We start from the raw sequence: 18,807 nt of genomic DNA, 5'->3' as shown, positions 1-18,807 counted from the left end.
TAAATAACAGAAGTTTAATATGCACTACCGGGCATTTAACAAGCACCATAAGGCCTTTAATAAAAATAAATACATTTTCATAACAGACATGAATGTGGTTACACACTGGGACCACTAGAGGGCAAACATTCCCATTCATACAAAAAAAAGATCACAAACATTAAACTATGACGTCAAGGCATGTGAATACTTCCGGTAAACACATTCAAAATAAAATATTGATATACCTGTATTAAAATTAGGTAGAAGTTAGGATACTCGCTATGATTACGGGATTTGGTAGGTTAGACGCAACGATGCCTCGTTCGTGTTGGTCACGTGTTGAAGCTGGTTGAAGCGGGGGAATCGGTACATCTTTTTCTACGTTACTTTTACTTTGAAAGGTCGACACCGTGTCGATCACTATTTCCGGCTGTACAGTTTGTTTCCACAAGACTTTCCGGTTGCTAGTGATGGGAATTCCGGCTCTTTTTAGTGAGCCAGATCATTTGGCTCAGCTCACCAAGAAGAGCCGGCTTCCAAACGGCTCTTCGCTTTACCACTTCTGCCTTTTATAATTCAGCCAAATTTAGCTTTAGCTCTTTTGACCTATGATTAGTATGTGTGCACATATATTACTTAAATTATTCAATATAATCATACTAAACCTTATAATTTCCAGAATATCATAATTTTACATGCTGCTTCGTTTCCGACTGTCACTCATCTTGTCTGCTATTCGCGCACCGCACTCCTCTCTCTCTTTCTCTCCTCCTCTCCCTCCTGCTCTGTACCTCTAGACCGTCAGTCTACACCTGATGTTTGTTATCATCCCTTGGTCGCACGGACATCATTAACACTACATTCAGTCACAGTCAGTGCATGGAGTGCCCGTGGCGCAGAGAAGATCGTCCTATCATTCTGCCTTGTATTAATTTAAAAAAAAAAAACGGCTCTCGGACGGGAGCCGGCTCTTATGGTACGTGTCCACAGCCTCCGTTCTTTCCACGCTCCCCATTCATTGTCTATGAAAGCAGCCGTGCAATGCATTCTGATAGCGTGGTGTCGCGATTCGAGAAACGGAGCGTCACGACACCCGCTCCTCATTTGCATAAAGTTGAGGGCTAGTCTACTTTATGCAGATCACGTCCGACGCGACTCCCCACCTCTCGAAACTTCCGAGAATCTTTTAAAATAAACGTTGTTGATCCAAAATAAAGACAGATTTAGCAACAGGGCTTATTTTATCGCCTCAAATGTTCTCAGAAACCCATTTCAGTGAACTATTTGGGTGAAATAAGAGAAGAAAGTTTCCAAATGAGCCTCCATACTGTTTCCAGTTTGAAGGGTGGGAGCAGCAGCCCACGGCGGGAAAGCTTCCATCCAATCAGGAGCCTAGTGCCTTGTTTGTAGTGACAGCCCACCAAGCGTCCAATGCTGGGAAGCGGCGCGTCCTCTCGCGATAAAAAACGCCCGTGTGGACACGTGCCATTATCGTTCACTTAAAAGAGCCGGCTCTTTGAACCGGCTCGTTCGCGACCGTCACATCACTACCGGTTGCGCAGGTTTGAAAGCAGCTGATTTTTCTGCGTATTAAACTAGTTCACCGTGAAGTTTCCGCTAACAGTTGCCTACTTTTGTAACAACATCTCATTGACCGATGGTCTGAAGACTTATTGTTGTCGTTGTAACTTAAGTTATGATGAGTTTGTGACGGATAATTAACCAGAAAGCACCGCGATAGATCAGGAAGCTGGTTATGATCTCACCAGCTGACAGGTGAGAGGATATTTCAATAATTAGGACCTTTATCCTCATGGATACTAGCTTTTTAACTGCGAGACCAGTTGAATTAGTTTATACATTTAACCTAACTAGATGAGTTAAATAGTTGTCATGTTTAGCCAGTCGACGGTAGCTAACATTAGCCAGCAGCTAGTTCTTATCTCCAGCAATCCGCTCAGCTGACAGTCAGCAGAGCTCTTACTGAGCTTCTAACAGGGAATTTAATCTGACCTTAAAAAGTCAACTGTCTGTTCAGCTTTTAGACTATTGATAATTTTAGATATTGTTGAAAAAAAGTTTCAACATAACAGTTAATAGCTTAGCTAGCAGGTGAGGTACATGAAAGAGATCTCTAGTGAAGGATTTAACTGTTAAAAGCAAAGTAGGAGAAACCATAAATGGTGTTATTTTACACAACTGAATGCTTCCATTCACATGATAGCTATCAAATCAAGTAGAAAAAATGGTATCAAATGAACTACTCTTGGTACTACTACTACTACTACTACTAATACAACTACTATTACTACTATTACTACTACTATTACTTTTACTACTACTACAACTACAACTATTACTATTACAACTACTATTACTACTATTACTACTACTACTATTACAACTATTACAACTACTATTACTACTATTACTACTACTATTACTTTTACTACTACTACAACTACAACTACTACTATTACAACTACTATTACTACTACTATTACTTTTACTACTACTACTACCACTATTACTACTACTATTACAACTACTATTACTACTATTACTACTACTATTACAACTACTATTACTACTATTACTTGTACTACTACTACTACTACTATTACTACTACTACTACTACTACTACAACAACTACTACTACTACTATTACTATTACTACTACTACAACAACTACTACTACTACTACAACAACTACTACTACTACAACTACTACTACTACTACTACTATTACTACTACTACTACTACTACAACAACTACTACTACTACAACTACTACTACTACTACTACTATTACTACTACTACAACTACTACTACTACTATTACTATTACTACTACTACTATTACTACTACTAATACTACTACTTACTATTGGTATCTGTATCACTTTAAGGGTACTGGTACTGGTATAAACGATACCCAGCCCTAGTATACAAGCTTGCTTGGCATTTAATAGTAACACCTACTGTATATACTGCTGATATTGCACTTTGCTGTATAGTTTAGCTTAATCTCTTCTGTCAAACCTCACTGTCAATGAACTTTAATTTAGAAAAACAGTGATAAAATCTTTATCATTAAAGCAATCTTTTGTCCTTGAAAATCTGAGTGCAAATCTCTTTTTTTACTTTACTGGATAACAGATTTGTTTGTAATTTACACAACAATCTATCCATGTAAGTTATTAATACACACAACACTATATTTGTCAGTTGTCAAGTGTTTTTGATACTTGTTTTTGACTTTTTATGAAAGTAGCTGTGGTTTTCATTGAAGCAGAATCTGACAATATCTCAAATTTAATCAGTTTAAGCAAAATAACAATTTCCATCCCCTTCATGACAACACATTTAGAAATCCTAACGTTTAGAGCATAGGAAAGGAGTGTTTTAGGGGTTTTAATATGCAGCGTTGTGTGTCCTAGTTGCATGATGTCAGCATGATGCAGGAACAGGGTCAATAAAAGTTTAGCACAGCCTGGCTATAGTGAACACTAGGCTGGTGCAGATTTAGTTCCCTACAGTCACAAATGCAGAACAAACTGAGTTTCCTTTTAAAGGTTTTAGCTCTCAAAGGAATAATATTAGACCTACAGAGTATGTTGAAAAGCGGTTTGTTTGTGTCCAATAGGTGGGAGTAGTATATGAAAGAGCTCTACAATGTCGACAGATAAGCAAAGAGGAATCAGAGTTTCTCAGCAGGAGCTCCTCTGCAAGAACGCCTGTGGGTATTATGGAAACCCTGCGTGGCAAGGCTTCTGCTCCAAGTGCTGGAGAGAGAAAGCACGTTCAGCTGGAGCCTCGAGGCAAGACGCGAGGTAAACACACGCTGCTTATAACAGTCATTCAGACTCAAAGGGGACATGTTTGTCAGCTGTGGTGACTGTGATGATTGGTATGATCAGTGTATAGATGAGTCACATCTTACTAATTCTGCTATGATGGTTGTTTCTTACAGTAGTATATTCTTGCCCCAGTCGGTAGTCCTTGTATGTTCAATATGTTGGTAGGATGGGGGTCAAACAACACATGATAGAAACTTCATAGTTGCACCATTGATGATTACCTGAATAGACATTGGAGGACATTGTTATGCATATTAATCATACATATTAATGGGAAAATAAAATTACAATATAAATGTTCTAATTTATGAAGTTAATATTAGTGCCAACTGGATATGTAAGGGTTACTACATTAATGAAATAATTGCTAATACATATGTAAGTAACTATTGATGGATTCATCCTAAATGCTTTATTAATATGACTGAATATCTTCTAACTCTTCTAACTTTCAGCCTGAGACAACTTTAGTGCTTTTGTTTTAAACTGGATTGAGATTAGGGCGTCTAATGTTGTCATTCCTTGTAGGCCGAGCAATGATGGAACTCCTCTCACCTTCTCCAAATTTGAGGAGAAGAAAAGCACAGAGAAGGGTCGTCGAATTAATACAATGAGGAGACTCTTCTGGGGCAGCCCATCGCCTCCTAAACGTCCAGGTAGTTCTGTTTATCTTTGTGTATTTTGATTCAGTGCCATCAAAGTAAAAAAGCTATCTTCAAAATGTTTGGTTGTGTTGTCTTGCAGCTAAGAGAACTAGTAACTGACTGACAAAGGCAGAATAGAAAAGTGCAATCAGTGTACTGCAAACTGCTGCTAATTGGCAATTCTGAGAGTATCATGCTTCGGTTTTAAAACATGTTTACTTATTTATCTTTTATAACATCCACATCCCTCTAGAGTCTTCTGAAAGCCGCGCACATGTGTTAAAAGCTTATCAGAGCCTCGAGCCCGGGGACTTCACTGGTTTCCTGAAGATACTAAAGAGCCCTTCCTCCCAGCGCTTGCAGTCCCGATGTACAGCTTTCCTCAACACAATGGAGGCATACCATGTAATTATCTATATAAATGTTTAACATTACACTTCTTATAACTTCCCATTAACTTTTTGATATGACAGAGCTGTTCTGATCACAGCTTCTCATCATCTTTACAGGGTCTGCCGATAGAGAAGCAGTCAGATCATGTGCAGGATTTCTACCAGTCTTTTGCTGAATATTTTAGCAGTGAGTACAGATCAGTTCAACACTTCTTGGGCTGTTTATTCTGAAAACATGAGCATTTTAATGTGTTGCTATTTTATAACTGCATATTTTATTTTATTTTCAGGTTTTCCTGAGGCTCAGGTCACTCAGATAATGGAGCATATAGAGAAGTTAATAATGACACGGTTGCACAAATGGGTTTTCTGCCATGACAGCTGTGATGATGAACAGAAGGACCTGGCTCTCCAGAGGAGGATCCGGTAACCCTTATATACAAGTCGCCTGGGTTGTATTTCATCAAAACCTCTCACCTAAAGCTTCCGTTTGACACCGATGTCTTTACTTTGCAGCTCCTTAAACTGGATCACTCCGCAGATGCTGAGCGTACCTTTTCCTGATAAAAAGACTGGAGTCACAGGCGACCCCTTTCTGCCTGCTATAACAGGTGATTCACAACTTCAGTAGTGAAAGGAATCGATTGTCATTTTAGGAAATATGCTTATTCACTTTCTGGGGAAGGGTTAGATGAGAAGAGCAATATAAATGTAACCGTAAACCAGTGCATTGTTTTTTTTACACAGTTTTTCTTTTGATTAAACAAATGCAATACAACATGTTAATTTAGTGATTTTTAGAGGTGTTCGTTGGCAGATTTTGTTACCTTTGGACAGAGGAAGGCTAGCTGTAGCCTTATATTTAATGGACAGACATGAGAGTGGTATTGATCTCCTCATCTAACTCTCTGCCAGAAAGAGAACGTATATTTCCCAAAATGTTGAACTATTCCTTTAAGCTCATGGCAGAAAGTTTTCCATATGCTGTAAGGTCATTATAAGGTCCGAAACATAGTCTGTATATATAGATGGACAACACGTTTCCACTTCCTTCCTCTGTACAAAAGTGAAGCCAAAATATCAACGGCGTATGGAAAGTTAGTCTCCTCTCTCGTACAATTCCCGAACTTCAACTCCACGAGTACTTCACTCAGAGCAGCTGTCAATCAAGATGTCTCACCCCCTTCTTATAGCCTCAAATATACTAATTAAAGCCAAAGATATCAGAAAAATGAACACTTGAACATACAGCAGCATTTTAAGAACTACCTAAAATGACAGAAACCATCTTTGGGAAAACATTATTTGACATGTACTTTGACTTTTTAGTTTGGCCCATGTCCCATCCACTTCTGCTTTATGACCTATACTGCAGCCAGCCACCAGGGGGCAATTGAGATGTTTTGGCTTCACTTTTGGGGAGTTGTCATGTCGTCCCTCTTTCTATACAGTCTATGGGCTGAAATGCTAGTCTTTAACATTATGTTCTGCCCTCTGATTTTTTTTTAACAGCCATAATTGAAATGGATGCCAAAAGAGCGCCACAGGACAAACTTGCATGCGTGTCCAAATGCAGTCAGCATGTCTTTGAAGCGCTCTCCACCTCGAACAGTGAGCCCGCTAATGCTGATGACTTCCTGTCAGGCTTGGTTTATGTGGTACTGAAGGCCAATCCACCTCGCTTGCACTCCAACATGCAATATGTGATTCGTTTTGGTCTCCCTCACAGTCTGATGGCAGGAGAGAGCGGCTACTATTTCACAAATTTGGTAAGTAAGCTACTCATCCAACGTACACCACAAGGTGTTGTATAACAAGGTCAGCTGATCACTCATGCCTTTGCACTTGTCCCCTGTTTTAGTCTTGTGCTGTGGTCTTCATCGAAAAGCTGGATGGACCAGCACTCAACCTCAGTCCAGGGGAGTTTGAGGGCTACATGCTGCGTCAGCGGGCTCCCTCTGCAGGAAAGAGGCAGCAGGTTTCCAGTGACACACAACATCTGATAGAAGAGCTAAATGGCAGACAAGAGAAGCTGAACCAAGGGGTGGATGCTCTCAACGTGCAGCTACAAAATTGGGTCAAAGCTGTTCATTCCCAACTGGATGAGGCAACAGCCCAGTTTGCTCTGGTACAGAAGGAGATAACTGCTCAGGCTGAGCTCTCACAGTCTTTGTCATCCTCATCTCTTGATGCATCACCGCAAGGGGACGACAAAGACGAGTCAGTGCTGGTGCTTGCGGATCAACATGCAGGTCCACAAGATACAGACTGTTAGCTCTATTAACAAAAACACCTAACCTGGTACTTGACTCTTTTTAATCATCAGCACTAATTTATGTAGGCTGCAAAATAAACTGATTTATATTCCAGCGCCAGACTTGGACACATTCCAACCACAGAAAGCTTTTGAACATGAAGGAAAACTTCTTGAAGGAATCTTTTTTTGGTATCAGAGAGCACACAGAGGTTTTTAATGACTTTAATAAAGATTTGCACTTGTATCCTATTTGAGGATGAAGACCATTAGAAATACATTCCAATTTATTACCACAAATGTGATCAAAATTCATATTTAAGCACTCAGGGTACACAGCACTTGGGGATATCACCTAACATTTAAAGAGAGCTTATATATTCACTTTTTTCTAATAGTTTATACCAATGTGCCTCTATGTAGACAGCTGTGAAATAAAAAAAAAAATGCTACACGAGTAAATGTTAGATGGCAGTTGTAGACCACTACAAGTCAGGGGGTGTTTTTAGTTAAACCATGCTTTTCCATTTGTGGAACTGTTCTCAACATGCTGCCTTGAAGATGAAATAACTGGTGCAAAACACTTTGTAACACATTTTGCCTTCTGCGTTAGTGTGCAGAAAGTATGCGTTGTTTACAACTGTTAAAAGGTTACTGAAGAAATTATAGGGTTTTACGTTACGATCAATTATTTTATCCAATATTATATTAAAGTTGACTTATATGATCTAATAATATGTGTTTGGGGGTTTTGTGTTTGGTGGATTTGAGCAGACCATCAGCAGCAATCATTTGGTCTACAGTTCATTATTAGTTATTTGCTTGTTTGCAAAGTCATGTATTAAATTACTAGGTTAAATCCAATGCTTAACTGATTTAGATGTGTTTTGAATAATGAAAATTGACTGTAAAGTAGGAAGTGGGAGGTTTTGTTGACTTATATATATATATATATATATATCACAAAAAAAAACATTATTTAAAGGAAAAACACAAATATAAACTGAAATATGATGACTTAATACTGAAAATGCTCTTCCACTAGTTATAGCCAATGACTTATATTTTTACATGTTTGTATGCCATGCAGGAGCTAAATACTTACTCTGAACATACTATATATTAAAAAGACCATCTTGTAAATGAAACAAGGGTTGTAAACAGGGTCTAAAATTATTTTTTTTCATGTGTCACTGTGGCAGGTCACTGAACATTTCTACTAGCCACACAATTGTTTTGTCTGCCACTTCTGAAGTCTATCTAGAGGGCTTTAGAATCGTAAACTCTAGGGCTGTGTATTGGCAAGAATCTGGCGATAAGATACGTATCACGATACAGGGGTTACGATGCAGTATATTGCGATATATTGCGATACTGTAAGTAAGGCGATATATTACGATTTTTTAAAAATCTAATTTTAGGAAAACTATCATAGTATAAATAACACTGCTATATGCATAAAATCTGAGCATAAAAAAAGTTAACTTTTTTCATGCAATCAGAATAGTAGGATCTGCATTTGCATATCTTTGCAAATAAAAGTAAAGTATTTTCTGAGTTCATCTTTGCATGTAGACTATTAATTAGAATTCAATACAGAGTTTTTGAGAATTAATACAGTATCACAAAACACAATATTGCAATACTCAATATTTTCATCCACCCCTAGTAAACACTGAGTCAGTGGTAACAGACAGTAGAAATACGGATCATGTAACCTTAATCCAAGGTTTTTTTATTTAGGAATTGCTTTTTAAAACTAATATTTCTTAATATAAGGAAAACCTATCTGCCATGGTGGCAGGTGACCTGAACGTTTTACCTGCCACAGCCAACATTTACTCTGTATTCGGGAGGTGGCAGGTGCTAATTTCATTCCCTGGTCATAGGTTAGAAGGAAAATAATATCCGTAAAAAACAAAAAAAAAAGGTTACTAGTACGAGTCGTCCTCATGTCATGTTGGTGTCAATTCCAGCGGTCATATTCAATTAAATATTATTTATAGAATTTGACATGCAAATGCTCCTATATACATTTACAATTATTTTAAAAAGGTGGAGGAACCGTGACCCTTTGGTCAAAGTTAAAACAAAAAACAATGGACAGGGGACATGGCTATGGACATATCTCCTGTGGATTGGAAGTCATGTTTGAGTAATATCAACACAATGTACAAAGAAATTGGGAATAGGTTAATTCAACTGAAAATAATACAATTGTACAATAATACAATTATATAAGTGGAAATTGATACCAACAGACTCTCACTGGAGATGTGAAGGGAATAGTGCTTCTATCCTACATATACTGTGGACATGTCCAGCACAAAAAAGGCAGGTGGCAGGTGCTAATTTCATTCCCTGGTTGTAAAGTGTTTGGTGGCCACAGGACTGCACATTCATTTCATTCACCACTTGGGGGCGGTAAAAGGTCTACTCTGTGGTAAACCTACCAGAAAGAAGAAGAAGAATAAAAACACTTGTCACTGAGGAGCCCGGATGTGCGTTCAGCTGTGCAGCCATGAAGATGACAGGGGAGAACAATGTGGAAAACAGTGCTGGAAAGTCTGATATAACAATGGATGATGTAAAGAACCTTGTTAAAAAGAAAGATGACATTGAAGAGCAGATAAAGGCTTATTACGACGTGTTGGAAGACGTGAGTTTATCAGTAACACAGACATGACGCACTGCAGAGCTAACCCTACAGTAGCATACTGTGGATGTGATGTTAGTTCATAAACATGCTTTCTGTGTTTACCTCTCTTTGTTTCCAGCAAGGTGTCGGTGTTGAAGGTCCCCTGGTTGACGGAGAGGGCTTCCCCAGAGCAGATGTTAATGTATACCAGATCAGGACAGCAAGACACAGTATTTCCTGTGAGCAGAAACCTGTTTGTTGTTTCCAGTGTTTTCTCTGATAGTAGGGCACAAATAGGGTCACTTTGTCACTCAACTTCCAGTAACACAAATGTTAGTAGATAGTACACTGTATGATGTTTAGTTATACTGTAGTAGACAATGCCCCAATTATAATCTCCAAACTACATTCTCCATCCTATCAGTATGGTATAGGGATGTTATTGAAACCAGAATCAGTACTTGGTATTTTTTTTCTTACTGTATTATTTTTATTTTTTATTTAAAGGGACTATTTGTAACTTTGTAAGCGTATAAATGTAGCGGGTCGCCACACATGCGCTCTCGCATATGCGCGTTCGCGTGTGGCCGCTGCCTCTCCTCCTCTGCCTGCCTGCCTTCACTCAGAGAGCGCGCGCGTTCTCAGCTCGCTCCACCTCTAGACGTGAACGCGCGCTCACGCCACACTGCAGAAGAGTTAGTTTAGCTCTGAGAATATCTAGTGGACGTTTGTGCAGAAATAAATGCTGCAGCTCCTTCAGACCAACAGAGGTTTCCCGTGTCTTGTGAAGTGACGGAGCTCCTCAGCTAATAACGTTATCGTCTCGTTACCGACCGGGTGCCGGTGTCTCCCTGCTCTCTCCGGCTGCGGGCGGAGAGAGCAGGGAGACACGCTGCAGAGCCCCGCTGCCTCAGCCTGCACTGAGGCAGTAAAAGCCAACACTAAGATCAGATCTAAATCATGTTCATGGAGAGACCTTCGTCTGGTCAGCTAACATTACTGCCAAACAGCTGAAATATAGAGTGATATTGTGGTTTTAGCTGACGTGTGTCGTCTCACTGTTTTGAGCGATGCTCGTCCAGGTATATTTAGAGCGAGCAAGAGCGAGCAAGCGCGACAAATAGTCCCTTCAACCTTTATTTAACCAGGAAGTACTCATTGAGATTAAGAATCTCTTTTGCAAGAGAGACCTGGCCAAGACAGCAGCATTTAAACATACATTAAAGTTTCAGATGCCACAACATAAAACAAATGCAAAATAAATACATAGCATAATGTCATACAAAACACCTTAAAATCAAGTGTTTGAAGCCAATGTTAAAGGGACTATTTGTAAGATTCAGAAATGCTGCTTAATAGCGACACCTGTGGCCGTGAAATCAACGAAAGTCAGCGTCGAGCTCGCGCTTGCTCGCTCTACATAGACATGAACGAGCATCGCTCAAAACAGTGAGGCGACAGACGTCAGCTAAAAGCACAATATCACTCTATATTTCAGCTGCTTGGCAGTAATGTTAGCTGACCAGACGAAGGTCTCTCCATGAATCACTGCTGATCCTAGTGTTGGCTTTTCCTGCTCAGCGCAGGCTTCAGCAGCGGGGCTCCTCAACGAGTTACGTTATGCCTCCCGACCGCAGCCGGCACCGGCACCCGGTCGGTAACGAGACGATAACGTAACTCGTTGAGGAGCCCCGTCACTTCACAAGACACGGAAATCCTCTTGGTCTGGAGGAGCTGCAGCAGTTATTTCTGCACAAACGTCCACTCTACATTCACTAGATATTCTCAGAGCTAAACTAACTCTTCTGCAGTGTGTAGTGAGCGCGCGTTCACGTCTAGAGGTGGAGCGAGACAGCGAGGACGCGCGCGCTGTCTGAGTGAAGGAGAGCAGGCAGCGGAGACGAGGCTCCGGCCACACGCGAGCGCGCATATGCGAACGCGCATGTGTGCCGACCCGCTACATTTATACGCTTAAAAAGTTACAAACAGTCCCTTTAAAGTGAAAATATTCAGAAACACAGACGGCTCCAGATTGACTCTGCTTCTAGGTCTTTCATTAATGTTTTAAATTCATCAAAAGTAATCAGATTTCCCAGTTTCAACTTAGCTTGCAGTGTATTCCAAGAAAAGGGGGCGGACTAATGATTATTTTAATTTTCAAGCTTTGATCATGTCTTTTCAGGCCTGCAGAATGATCACAAGGCCATCATGGTGGAGATAGAAGAAGCCCTACACAAGCTGCATGCCAGAGAGAAAGCCAAGCGGGAAGGGGACGAGGCAGGAGCCCTGGAGGAGCCGATGGAGCAGCAGGTCACTCTTCCACCTCCCTTCGCACGGGTGGATGCTGTGACACAAGGCTCACCCGCCTGCAAAGCTGTGAGTGACGTGAACTATGCTTTGTATCTGGTAGTTGTTTCAGATAAACCAGTAGAATTCTTTGAAGTTGAGAATTCAATGAAATGAAGCTGTTATTGGTTGTTTCTTTCCACAGGGGCTCAGAGTTGGTGATGAAGTCATTGAGTTTGGTTCTGTGACCACGGAGAACTTTCAGAACCTCCAGAATATTGCTTCTGTGGTACAACGCAGTGAAGGGGTAAGCTACTGACATAATCTTAAAGCTGCTTTTTTCGGTTTGACTTTTTGATGCCTATTATGCTTTTTGTTAGAATTAAGTATTGGTATTCACCTTATATCTTTTTTTCTCATTGCCCAACCATAGCTTACATTTTGCTGAACACACTTAATATCTAGAGTGTAACCTGCAATATCATGTCCTTCTACAGAAACCATTACGTGTCGCAGTCATTCGGGATGGCCAGAAAGCTCAGATGAGCCTGACTCCACAGCGATGGTCAGGCAGAGGTCTGCTGGGGTGAGTACTACACACACAATCACAGTCATTTATATGGATTGGCACACATTTATCAGTTAAGAGTTTCGTTGATTAGCTAATGTTTAGAAACAAAGAAAGCTGTGGAGCGTACAGGAACAAAAAAGCTTCTATTGAGCTGAGCAAATATGTTCCTCTTAGCGCATGTTTTACTTTAACAAATGGCATTGGTAAGATACTCTTTAGTGCGTCCACCTTCAGATGCATGATTCATGATTGGCAGGTATAAAGTGGTTCTCATCACTCACAAGTCTGTCCTTGTTCTCTTCTTCAGATGCAACATTGTTCCAATCCATCGATGATCACCATGACGTTGTGCACAACTTCAATTGTGAAACCCCTTCCTTCACTTGCTACGCTTGGATGGTTTCAAACTTTGTACTTTATACAGACTGCAGACTTAATCCAAACTGGTTCTATTTTCTTCATACAAAGGCAGTCTTCAGAATGGGGATATAAGAAAATAAAATGTCACAGTAATTTTGTTAAAGCGGCCATGCTGAGTTTACTGAATAATAGCTGAATAAACATTACTACCTTATACTACTCTGATTCAAATCTTACATGTTAAAACTGTTTAGGCCTCTTCCTCCCAGGATCATGGATTCCCTCAGATGTCAGTGACCTGACATGATGGACACTGAAAAACGATGACTGGAGACTTTGAAAAATAATTAACTTTGCTACGATCATCAATAAAGACATACTTTCAACTCTTGGGAACAGTTAAATATACATCTACTGATACACTTAGACACATCGTCAGTTATGGAACCTGAGGAAAAATATGACACTTCAAATGTTGATGAAAGAGCAACAACAAATCAGGGAACCTTTGGCGTCCCCAAAATGTTTACTCCAAATGTAATTAAAGATTTTGTTTTGAGTGAACTTGAAAGATTTTCCACCTGTTTGACTATATATTATTACATTTCCACCTCAACACATCATAATGATTGATTCAGAGACTTTAAGAAGAGTTTATGTTGAAAACCCACTTTATAATGAGAAAGGTAAAAAGTTGAGTGACAAACATTTCTAAGAACATGTTATTTTTTTATTATATAAAAAATGTACATCACAAAAATGCCCAAAGTTTCTTTTTCAAAAGCAATATCTCCAGGCTGAGTGAATTATCTTTACTCAACAACATGACCAGCTAAAAGTTGTGTGCCGATTGCGTTTGTCAATACGAACAAAACAATCGCACACAAATTAAGACTTGTAAGCAAATCTTAAATACTTGGGCCAAATGTTTGAGTGCATGTTTTATATGTTAAATATGTGCATATATTCTTATTAACCATTTTTTTCTGGAAAACAATTACTTCTACAAAGAAGAAATGTTTGTCTGCTTTGGATGAACTTGAAACTCTGGAGATGAGACTGGAGTTATTGACTTCTTTTGGGAATTATCAACTTATTTTGAGAACAGTAATCAGCCTCCATGTTCATAGACAGTCAACAGTCAAGTCAACATGTTGACTGATGCCCAACTGCCACAGAGGCATTTCTAGGAAGTCACTGAAGCTTGTTACAAATCTATACATTATATAAAAAAGGAAACTAACTACATTCACTACATTAGTGTAATCCTAGCAAAAATCATGTAGCTTGCTTGAGTTTCTTCTTTTTGGGCTTGACCATCTGTGGTAGCTGGATTTTGAAGGCAGTCCTAAAAAGAAAAAGATTTTAGATCATATTAATGCAGACAAAGAGGAGATGAAACCACATTGCACAATTTAAGATTTCTGCTATATGTATTATATTTTAAAGACTCACTCGCAAGTTGTGCAGATGGGGCTGAAGTTGCAGAAAACTAAAAGAGAAGACAGGAGAAACCGTCACCACAAAAACATACTGCAACTGCAGCTTTTGCCAATGATATAAAGATCGGGGTCATGCATTTGTTTCTTGTTTCTTTAATCTGGTAGGGCTGCACAATTAATCAAATATTAATCGCGATCACAATTTTGGCTGGAATGTAGCACAGCATGGAAGTGAAAGCAGTGCTCTGTTTATTTTAACGTTAAAGTGCAAAAAAAATATGTTGTCGCTAAAAATCAATGAATAAATGTGATATCAATATTGATCAGAAATAATCGTGACTATCAATTAGGCCATAATCGTGCAGCCTTACTATCTGGGAATCAAAAACTCACTTGACAGACAAACTGAGCACACGTAACCGATCTCAATGAGGTTGCGGTGGCAGAAACATGCAGCTCTGTAGTCCACATGTGCAGGCGGCGGCAGCACCAGCTGTGAGCGCTGCTCCGTGTCGGGCAGGAACACCCACTGTTCAGAAAACACCAGCATCAACACAGAGCAGCCCTTCTTACAGAAAGATGAGCTGAATGATGCTCTCAGAAATGTGGAAATCTGCATTGCACTCTCACCAGAAGGTATTGTGTCAGGGCAACTTTCTGTGGTATCTTGAGGTACAATCCTCCAGTTATATCACAAGCCTACAAAACAAACATCTGGAGGTAAAAAACTGATACCTGTATGTATACAGGTTAGGAATTAGGATAGCACAATACAGTCACAGTATCACAACACCAAACTCCCTGCATACTTTGTTGATATCAATATACTGAAAAATATAAAACACTTTAAAGAATATAGACAATCCAAAGTTGTGCGAGAGATGTTTGTCTTACTTAAATTGTTCTGCAAGCTATTTCATATCATTTCATAGTTTATTATTCTCAGGTTGAGCTTTTGGATGGTACTTGCTATCATGATACAGTTTGTATTACTGTAAAATAACAGTATTGTCAATGTCCTAACAAAGCTGTGGAAATGTACCTGCTGAAGGAGACCGGAGTCTGAGTCCAACACACAGGCATCTATCAGGATGTTCTGTTTTAAAATACAAAACAAATTGATTTAAATAATATATAAATACATACAAGTTTTCAAGAATCAAACAGTACAGAAAGTACAAGCAAGATCAATGATTTTACCTGCTTCTGGGCAGCAAAAATGACATTCATGAAGTTCATGTACTGGAGGGCACAGTCCTCGGCTGCTTTTATCACCTATCCAGTAAAATACAGAAGCTGTGTTCAAAGCCATGGAATAAAACAAAAGCGCTCATGAAATCAGAGTATTTAGGGCTTACCAATATTCTCGATTTGATCTCCTGTCCACCTAAAAAAAGAAAAGGCAACATTAATAAGTATTGAAAGGAAAAACAGAACCCATTGAAGAGCATCATTCAGCTTAGTAATAAAAACATTTAATTACCTTCCAGCTCTTTTGAGACTCTGTGAATATCTGAATATTAAATGATTGAGGAAAATTAGGAAAACACCTCAGCCTCTTTCTCAGCCACACTCATTGCTGTGAACAGAACGAAAATAATGAAAAAACAATCTGCAGACATTTCTCTCAACTTTACCAGCAAAGAAATCCATTATCTAAGCCAGAGAAAGTCTTAACATATAAAAACACCACTTCTATCGTCCAACATATACAGTACACTTCAGTGCAGTCATGCATTAATGTGAATTAATTCATTCTTATGTTAACGCTTTACATATTCTTAGATGATCTTAATTTTTAAAAAATGGCCATGTTATGTCATAAATGATAAAACTGTGAATAGTTTTTATTGAAAGGATACAGCAGAGAGCTTTGGCCAGAGATCCAGCCAACAAAGTGTCAGTTGAATTTCCCCTCACTTCAGCTGAAATCACATAAGACACATTGTACATTTTAATGAAAATAAAGCAACACATTAACTGCAAAGACAGCAACCAAACGTTTTTGCTTTTAGTGTGTTGAGAAAGCCTATGTACTTAAATCTACAGTATGGTCATTTTACCCACAAAAACAGACTTGTACTTACTTTTTGTCATAACCTTCCTGATCTCTTCAGCAATGAGGTTATTGGCGACTGACAGGAGTTCATACTTTCCATCCCCACTGGAGGCTGCATCTTCCCCACCATCCCCCACTCTCCATTTCTTACTGGGATACAGGAAGTGACTGAAATAAAGTAAGTCAGAGAGATGTGCATGTAAACAGTGACAGGAGCAGAACATTACATTCATCAAGACAGTCGGCCCTTCAATCCTGGAAACTGACAGTGGTGGAAGAAGGACTCCGATCATAAGTGATATATGACTGTATTTGATTAATAATACTGAGTATTTTATTCTTGTAGCTGGTTGAGGTGGAGCTCGTTTTAACCACCTGTATCGACCTGTAAACCCCCTTCAATTAAAGGGTCACAACATAAATCTGAGGTTGCGAGATGATTAATGGGGAGGAAAGAAGAAAAAACAAAGTTCTGCTACACAAATATGTGTTAATTTTTTTTAGACTCTGGCCTGAATCTTTTCTTTATTGTGAAATATTGAATAAAATAATTTGACCTCTGACCTGCTAACAACTCATGACATCTGAAATGTGACAAGGGGCCCCAACTAGACACTGCTTTTTTAGTGTAAGGGGCCATGTGCCCACACAGTGCACTTTCATAGACTAAGCTACTGGAGTTACCCTGCACTATATTCATTTTTAACAGTCTCTTCTGCACTATATTAATTTTTTTAATAGTCGTGTATCACAGCTGTTACCCTGCACTATATTCAGTTTTAACAGTTTTCTTCATCTCCATGTATTTTTATATCTGGTATATTTTTTTGTACTTTGTACTTTGCACTACTAACTTTTCTACTGCCTTTTTACTAACATGTTTTTGCACCATGGAACTGTGATGCTGGAAACTTGAATTTCCCTCAGGATCAATAAAGTTACTATCTATCTATCTATCTATCTATCTATCTATCTATCTATCTATGTGCTGAAAACAAACCAAAGTAGTGTATTTTATGAGCTTTATTTTAATACAAATTCTTGATCTGAAAAGTAACTACCAACTGTAGCTGACAAATAAATGTAGTGGAGTAAAACATACAACACCCTCTCACTTCAGTATATGTACTCAGTTAGTACTTGTTTTATTAAAGGTTACCTGTCCTGACAGTGGCTGGCGATGACAGCCAGCTTGTTGGTCCTGGACATGGCCATGTAGGAGTTCCCCAACACCATCACTGCATCCACACACTTGGACAGGTTGAGCTGGACGGAGACAGGAGGACAGTGGGTGATGTTTAGCCTCAGACACATTTAAAAAAAAAACATTTATAAAAGATAGAATAATATCCAAACATGATAGTACTACCTCTGTCTCACGTTGAGCTTGCTGCCCCCACCATATGGGATTCACATCCACCACGATGACCATCAGATTGACTTCATCCTCTGAGGAAACAAGTTAACATCATGCAGCTCAGTGAAGAAGAAGATAACCAGCTCCTCTCTAAAACTATGATTGAACAAGAGACATACAAACTGTGACATCAGTGTATCAGTCAGGCTCACCTGATGCCATCACTGCAAGATGTTTGTTTGAGACAAAACTGTTGTTGTTGTCCTGTAGCTTTAGCTTCTGTTAGCTTCCATCTTTGGTCTGAAGCTTTACACAATATCCACACAATGTAGAGCGTTTTAAAGTCTGGACATTCTGACACTGTATAGTTTAGTAAAAACAAATGATATTATAGAAAACACAGCCAGTGTGTTGTGTTACCCACCACATTAGCCCACCATTAGCCACATTAGCATGCTGTGTTCTTCTTCTACTCCTCATGGTGGTACCACGTGGTGCTCTGCTGCCACCTAGCGTCTGTGGTGCTGTGGTGTAGATTCACATCCAGGGTAAACCCACACAGGTGTTTTCACTTACTTTGCCTGATTAGAATAAATATTCAGATATTTAGGTAAGGTTAAGTAGCAATACTACAATATAAAAATACTCAATTACAAGTAAAAAAAAAAGTATTCTGCATTTAAAATATTAGGTAAGTAAAAGAACAGAAGTATTAGCAAAATGTAAGTAAAGTATATGTTTTGCAGACAAAAAATCCAAGTCCTGAGGTGAAATAAACATCATAGATGCTTTGCTACAAGCAGAAACTGCAGGAGCAACTTAGGACATGGTGTTGCAAGTTCCTCCTCTAGATAGTATTCGTTGGTGGCAGGATGGTCAGAGCATTCACATTGTTGGGAACCCTTCTGCATCTTCAGCAGGTATCTCAGGGTCACAAGCGTTTCGCCCCCTAGCCTGTACG

The 18,807-nt window shown here is 39.2% G+C and overlaps 3 protein-coding genes across 4 annotated transcripts; 2 read left to right on the top strand and 1 right to left on the bottom strand.

The window, feature by feature from the left end:
• Window positions 1–1,512: 1,512 nt before the first annotated feature.
• LOC119492872 (rab5 GDP/GTP exchange factor-like) lies at window positions 1,513–8,281 on the top strand. The gene is made up of 9 exons (XM_037777736.1): window positions 1,513–1,758; window positions 3,630–3,816; window positions 4,372–4,499; window positions 4,741–4,892; window positions 4,997–5,066; window positions 5,170–5,305; window positions 5,396–5,490; window positions 6,392–6,648; window positions 6,741–8,281. The coding sequence occupies exons 2-9, from the start codon at window positions 3,659–3,661 to the stop codon at window positions 7,152–7,154; spliced, it is 1,410 nt and encodes a 469-aa protein (XP_037633664.1). The 5' UTR covers window positions 1,513–1,758; window positions 3,630–3,658; the 3' UTR covers window positions 7,155–8,281.
• Window positions 8,282–9,593: 1,312 nt separating this feature from the next.
• Window positions 9,594–13,559, top strand: psmd9 (proteasome 26S subunit, non-ATPase 9). The gene is made up of 6 exons (XM_037777764.1): window positions 9,594–9,792; window positions 9,911–10,010; window positions 11,954–12,147; window positions 12,263–12,364; window positions 12,555–12,643; window positions 12,936–13,559. Exons 1-6 carry the CDS (start codon window positions 9,655–9,657, stop codon window positions 12,961–12,963), a joined length of 651 nt encoding a protein of 216 aa, XP_037633692.1. The 5' UTR covers window positions 9,594–9,654; the 3' UTR covers window positions 12,964–13,559.
• A 137-nt stretch (window positions 13,560–13,696) lies between these two features.
• On the bottom strand, window positions 13,697–18,413 carry gtf2h3 (general transcription factor IIH, polypeptide 3). 2 transcript variants are annotated; one of them, XM_037777759.1, is made up of 14 exons: window positions 18,271–18,413; window positions 18,059–18,152; window positions 17,859–17,938; window positions 17,649–17,755; window positions 16,518–16,657; window positions 16,293–16,355; window positions 15,914–15,943; window positions 15,789–15,817; window positions 15,631–15,705; window positions 15,473–15,526; window positions 15,061–15,129; window positions 14,824–14,959; window positions 14,444–14,480; window positions 13,697–14,336 (listed from the first exon to the last, which is right to left on the bottom strand). In XM_037777759.1, exons 2-14 carry the CDS (start codon window positions 18,066–18,068, stop codon window positions 14,267–14,269), a joined length of 900 nt encoding a protein of 299 aa, XP_037633687.1. In that variant the 5' UTR covers window positions 18,069–18,152; window positions 18,271–18,413; the 3' UTR covers window positions 13,697–14,266. The 2 variants fall into 2 exon arrangements, with proteins under 2 accessions (XP_037633687.1, XP_037633688.1); XM_037777760.1 differs by lacking the exon at window positions 18,271–18,413 and having other exon boundaries at window positions 18,059–18,264.
• Window positions 18,414–18,807: the final 394 nt, after the last annotated feature.

Source organism: Sebastes umbrosus, chromosome 8 (genome assembly GCF_015220745.1).
Source record: "Sebastes umbrosus isolate fSebUmb1 chromosome 8, fSebUmb1.pri, whole genome shotgun sequence".
Taxonomy (NCBI): Eukaryota; Metazoa; Chordata; class Actinopteri; order Perciformes; family Sebastidae; genus Sebastes; species Sebastes umbrosus.
Note: the sequence above shows the minus strand (reverse complement) of the source record. Positions and strands in the feature narration are given on the sequence as shown.

Coding starts and splice junctions, on each gene's coding strand:
- LOC119492872 (XM_037777736.1), top strand. CDS start 3,659: ATGTCGACAGATAAGCAAAGAGGAATCAGAGTTTCTCAGCAGGAGCTC. Junction 3,817..4,371: donor GCCTCGAGGCAAGACGCGAG/GTAAACACACGC, acceptor CATTCCTTGTAG/GCCGAGCAATGATGGAACTC. Junction 4,893..4,996: donor ACACAATGGAGGCATACCAT/GTAATTATCTAT, acceptor TCATCTTTACAG/GGTCTGCCGATAGAGAAGCA.
- psmd9 (XM_037777764.1), top strand. CDS start 9,655: ATGAAGATGACAGGGGAGAACAATGTGGAAAACAGTGCTGGAAAGTCT. Junction 9,793..9,910: donor ATTACGACGTGTTGGAAGAC/GTGAGTTTATCA, acceptor CTTTGTTTCCAG/CAAGGTGTCGGTGTTGAAGG. Junction 12,644..12,935: donor TCAGGCAGAGGTCTGCTGGG/GTGAGTACTACA, acceptor TCTCTTCTTCAG/ATGCAACATTGTTCCAATCC.
- gtf2h3 (XM_037777759.1), bottom strand. Junction 16,658..17,648: donor GCCAGCCACTGTCAGGACAG/GTAACCTTTAAT, acceptor ACTTTATTTCAG/TCACTTCCTGTATCCCAGTA. Junction 15,130..15,472: donor ACTCCGGTCTCCTTCAGCAG/GTACATTTCCAC, acceptor TTTGTTTTGTAG/GCTTGTGATATAACTGGAGG.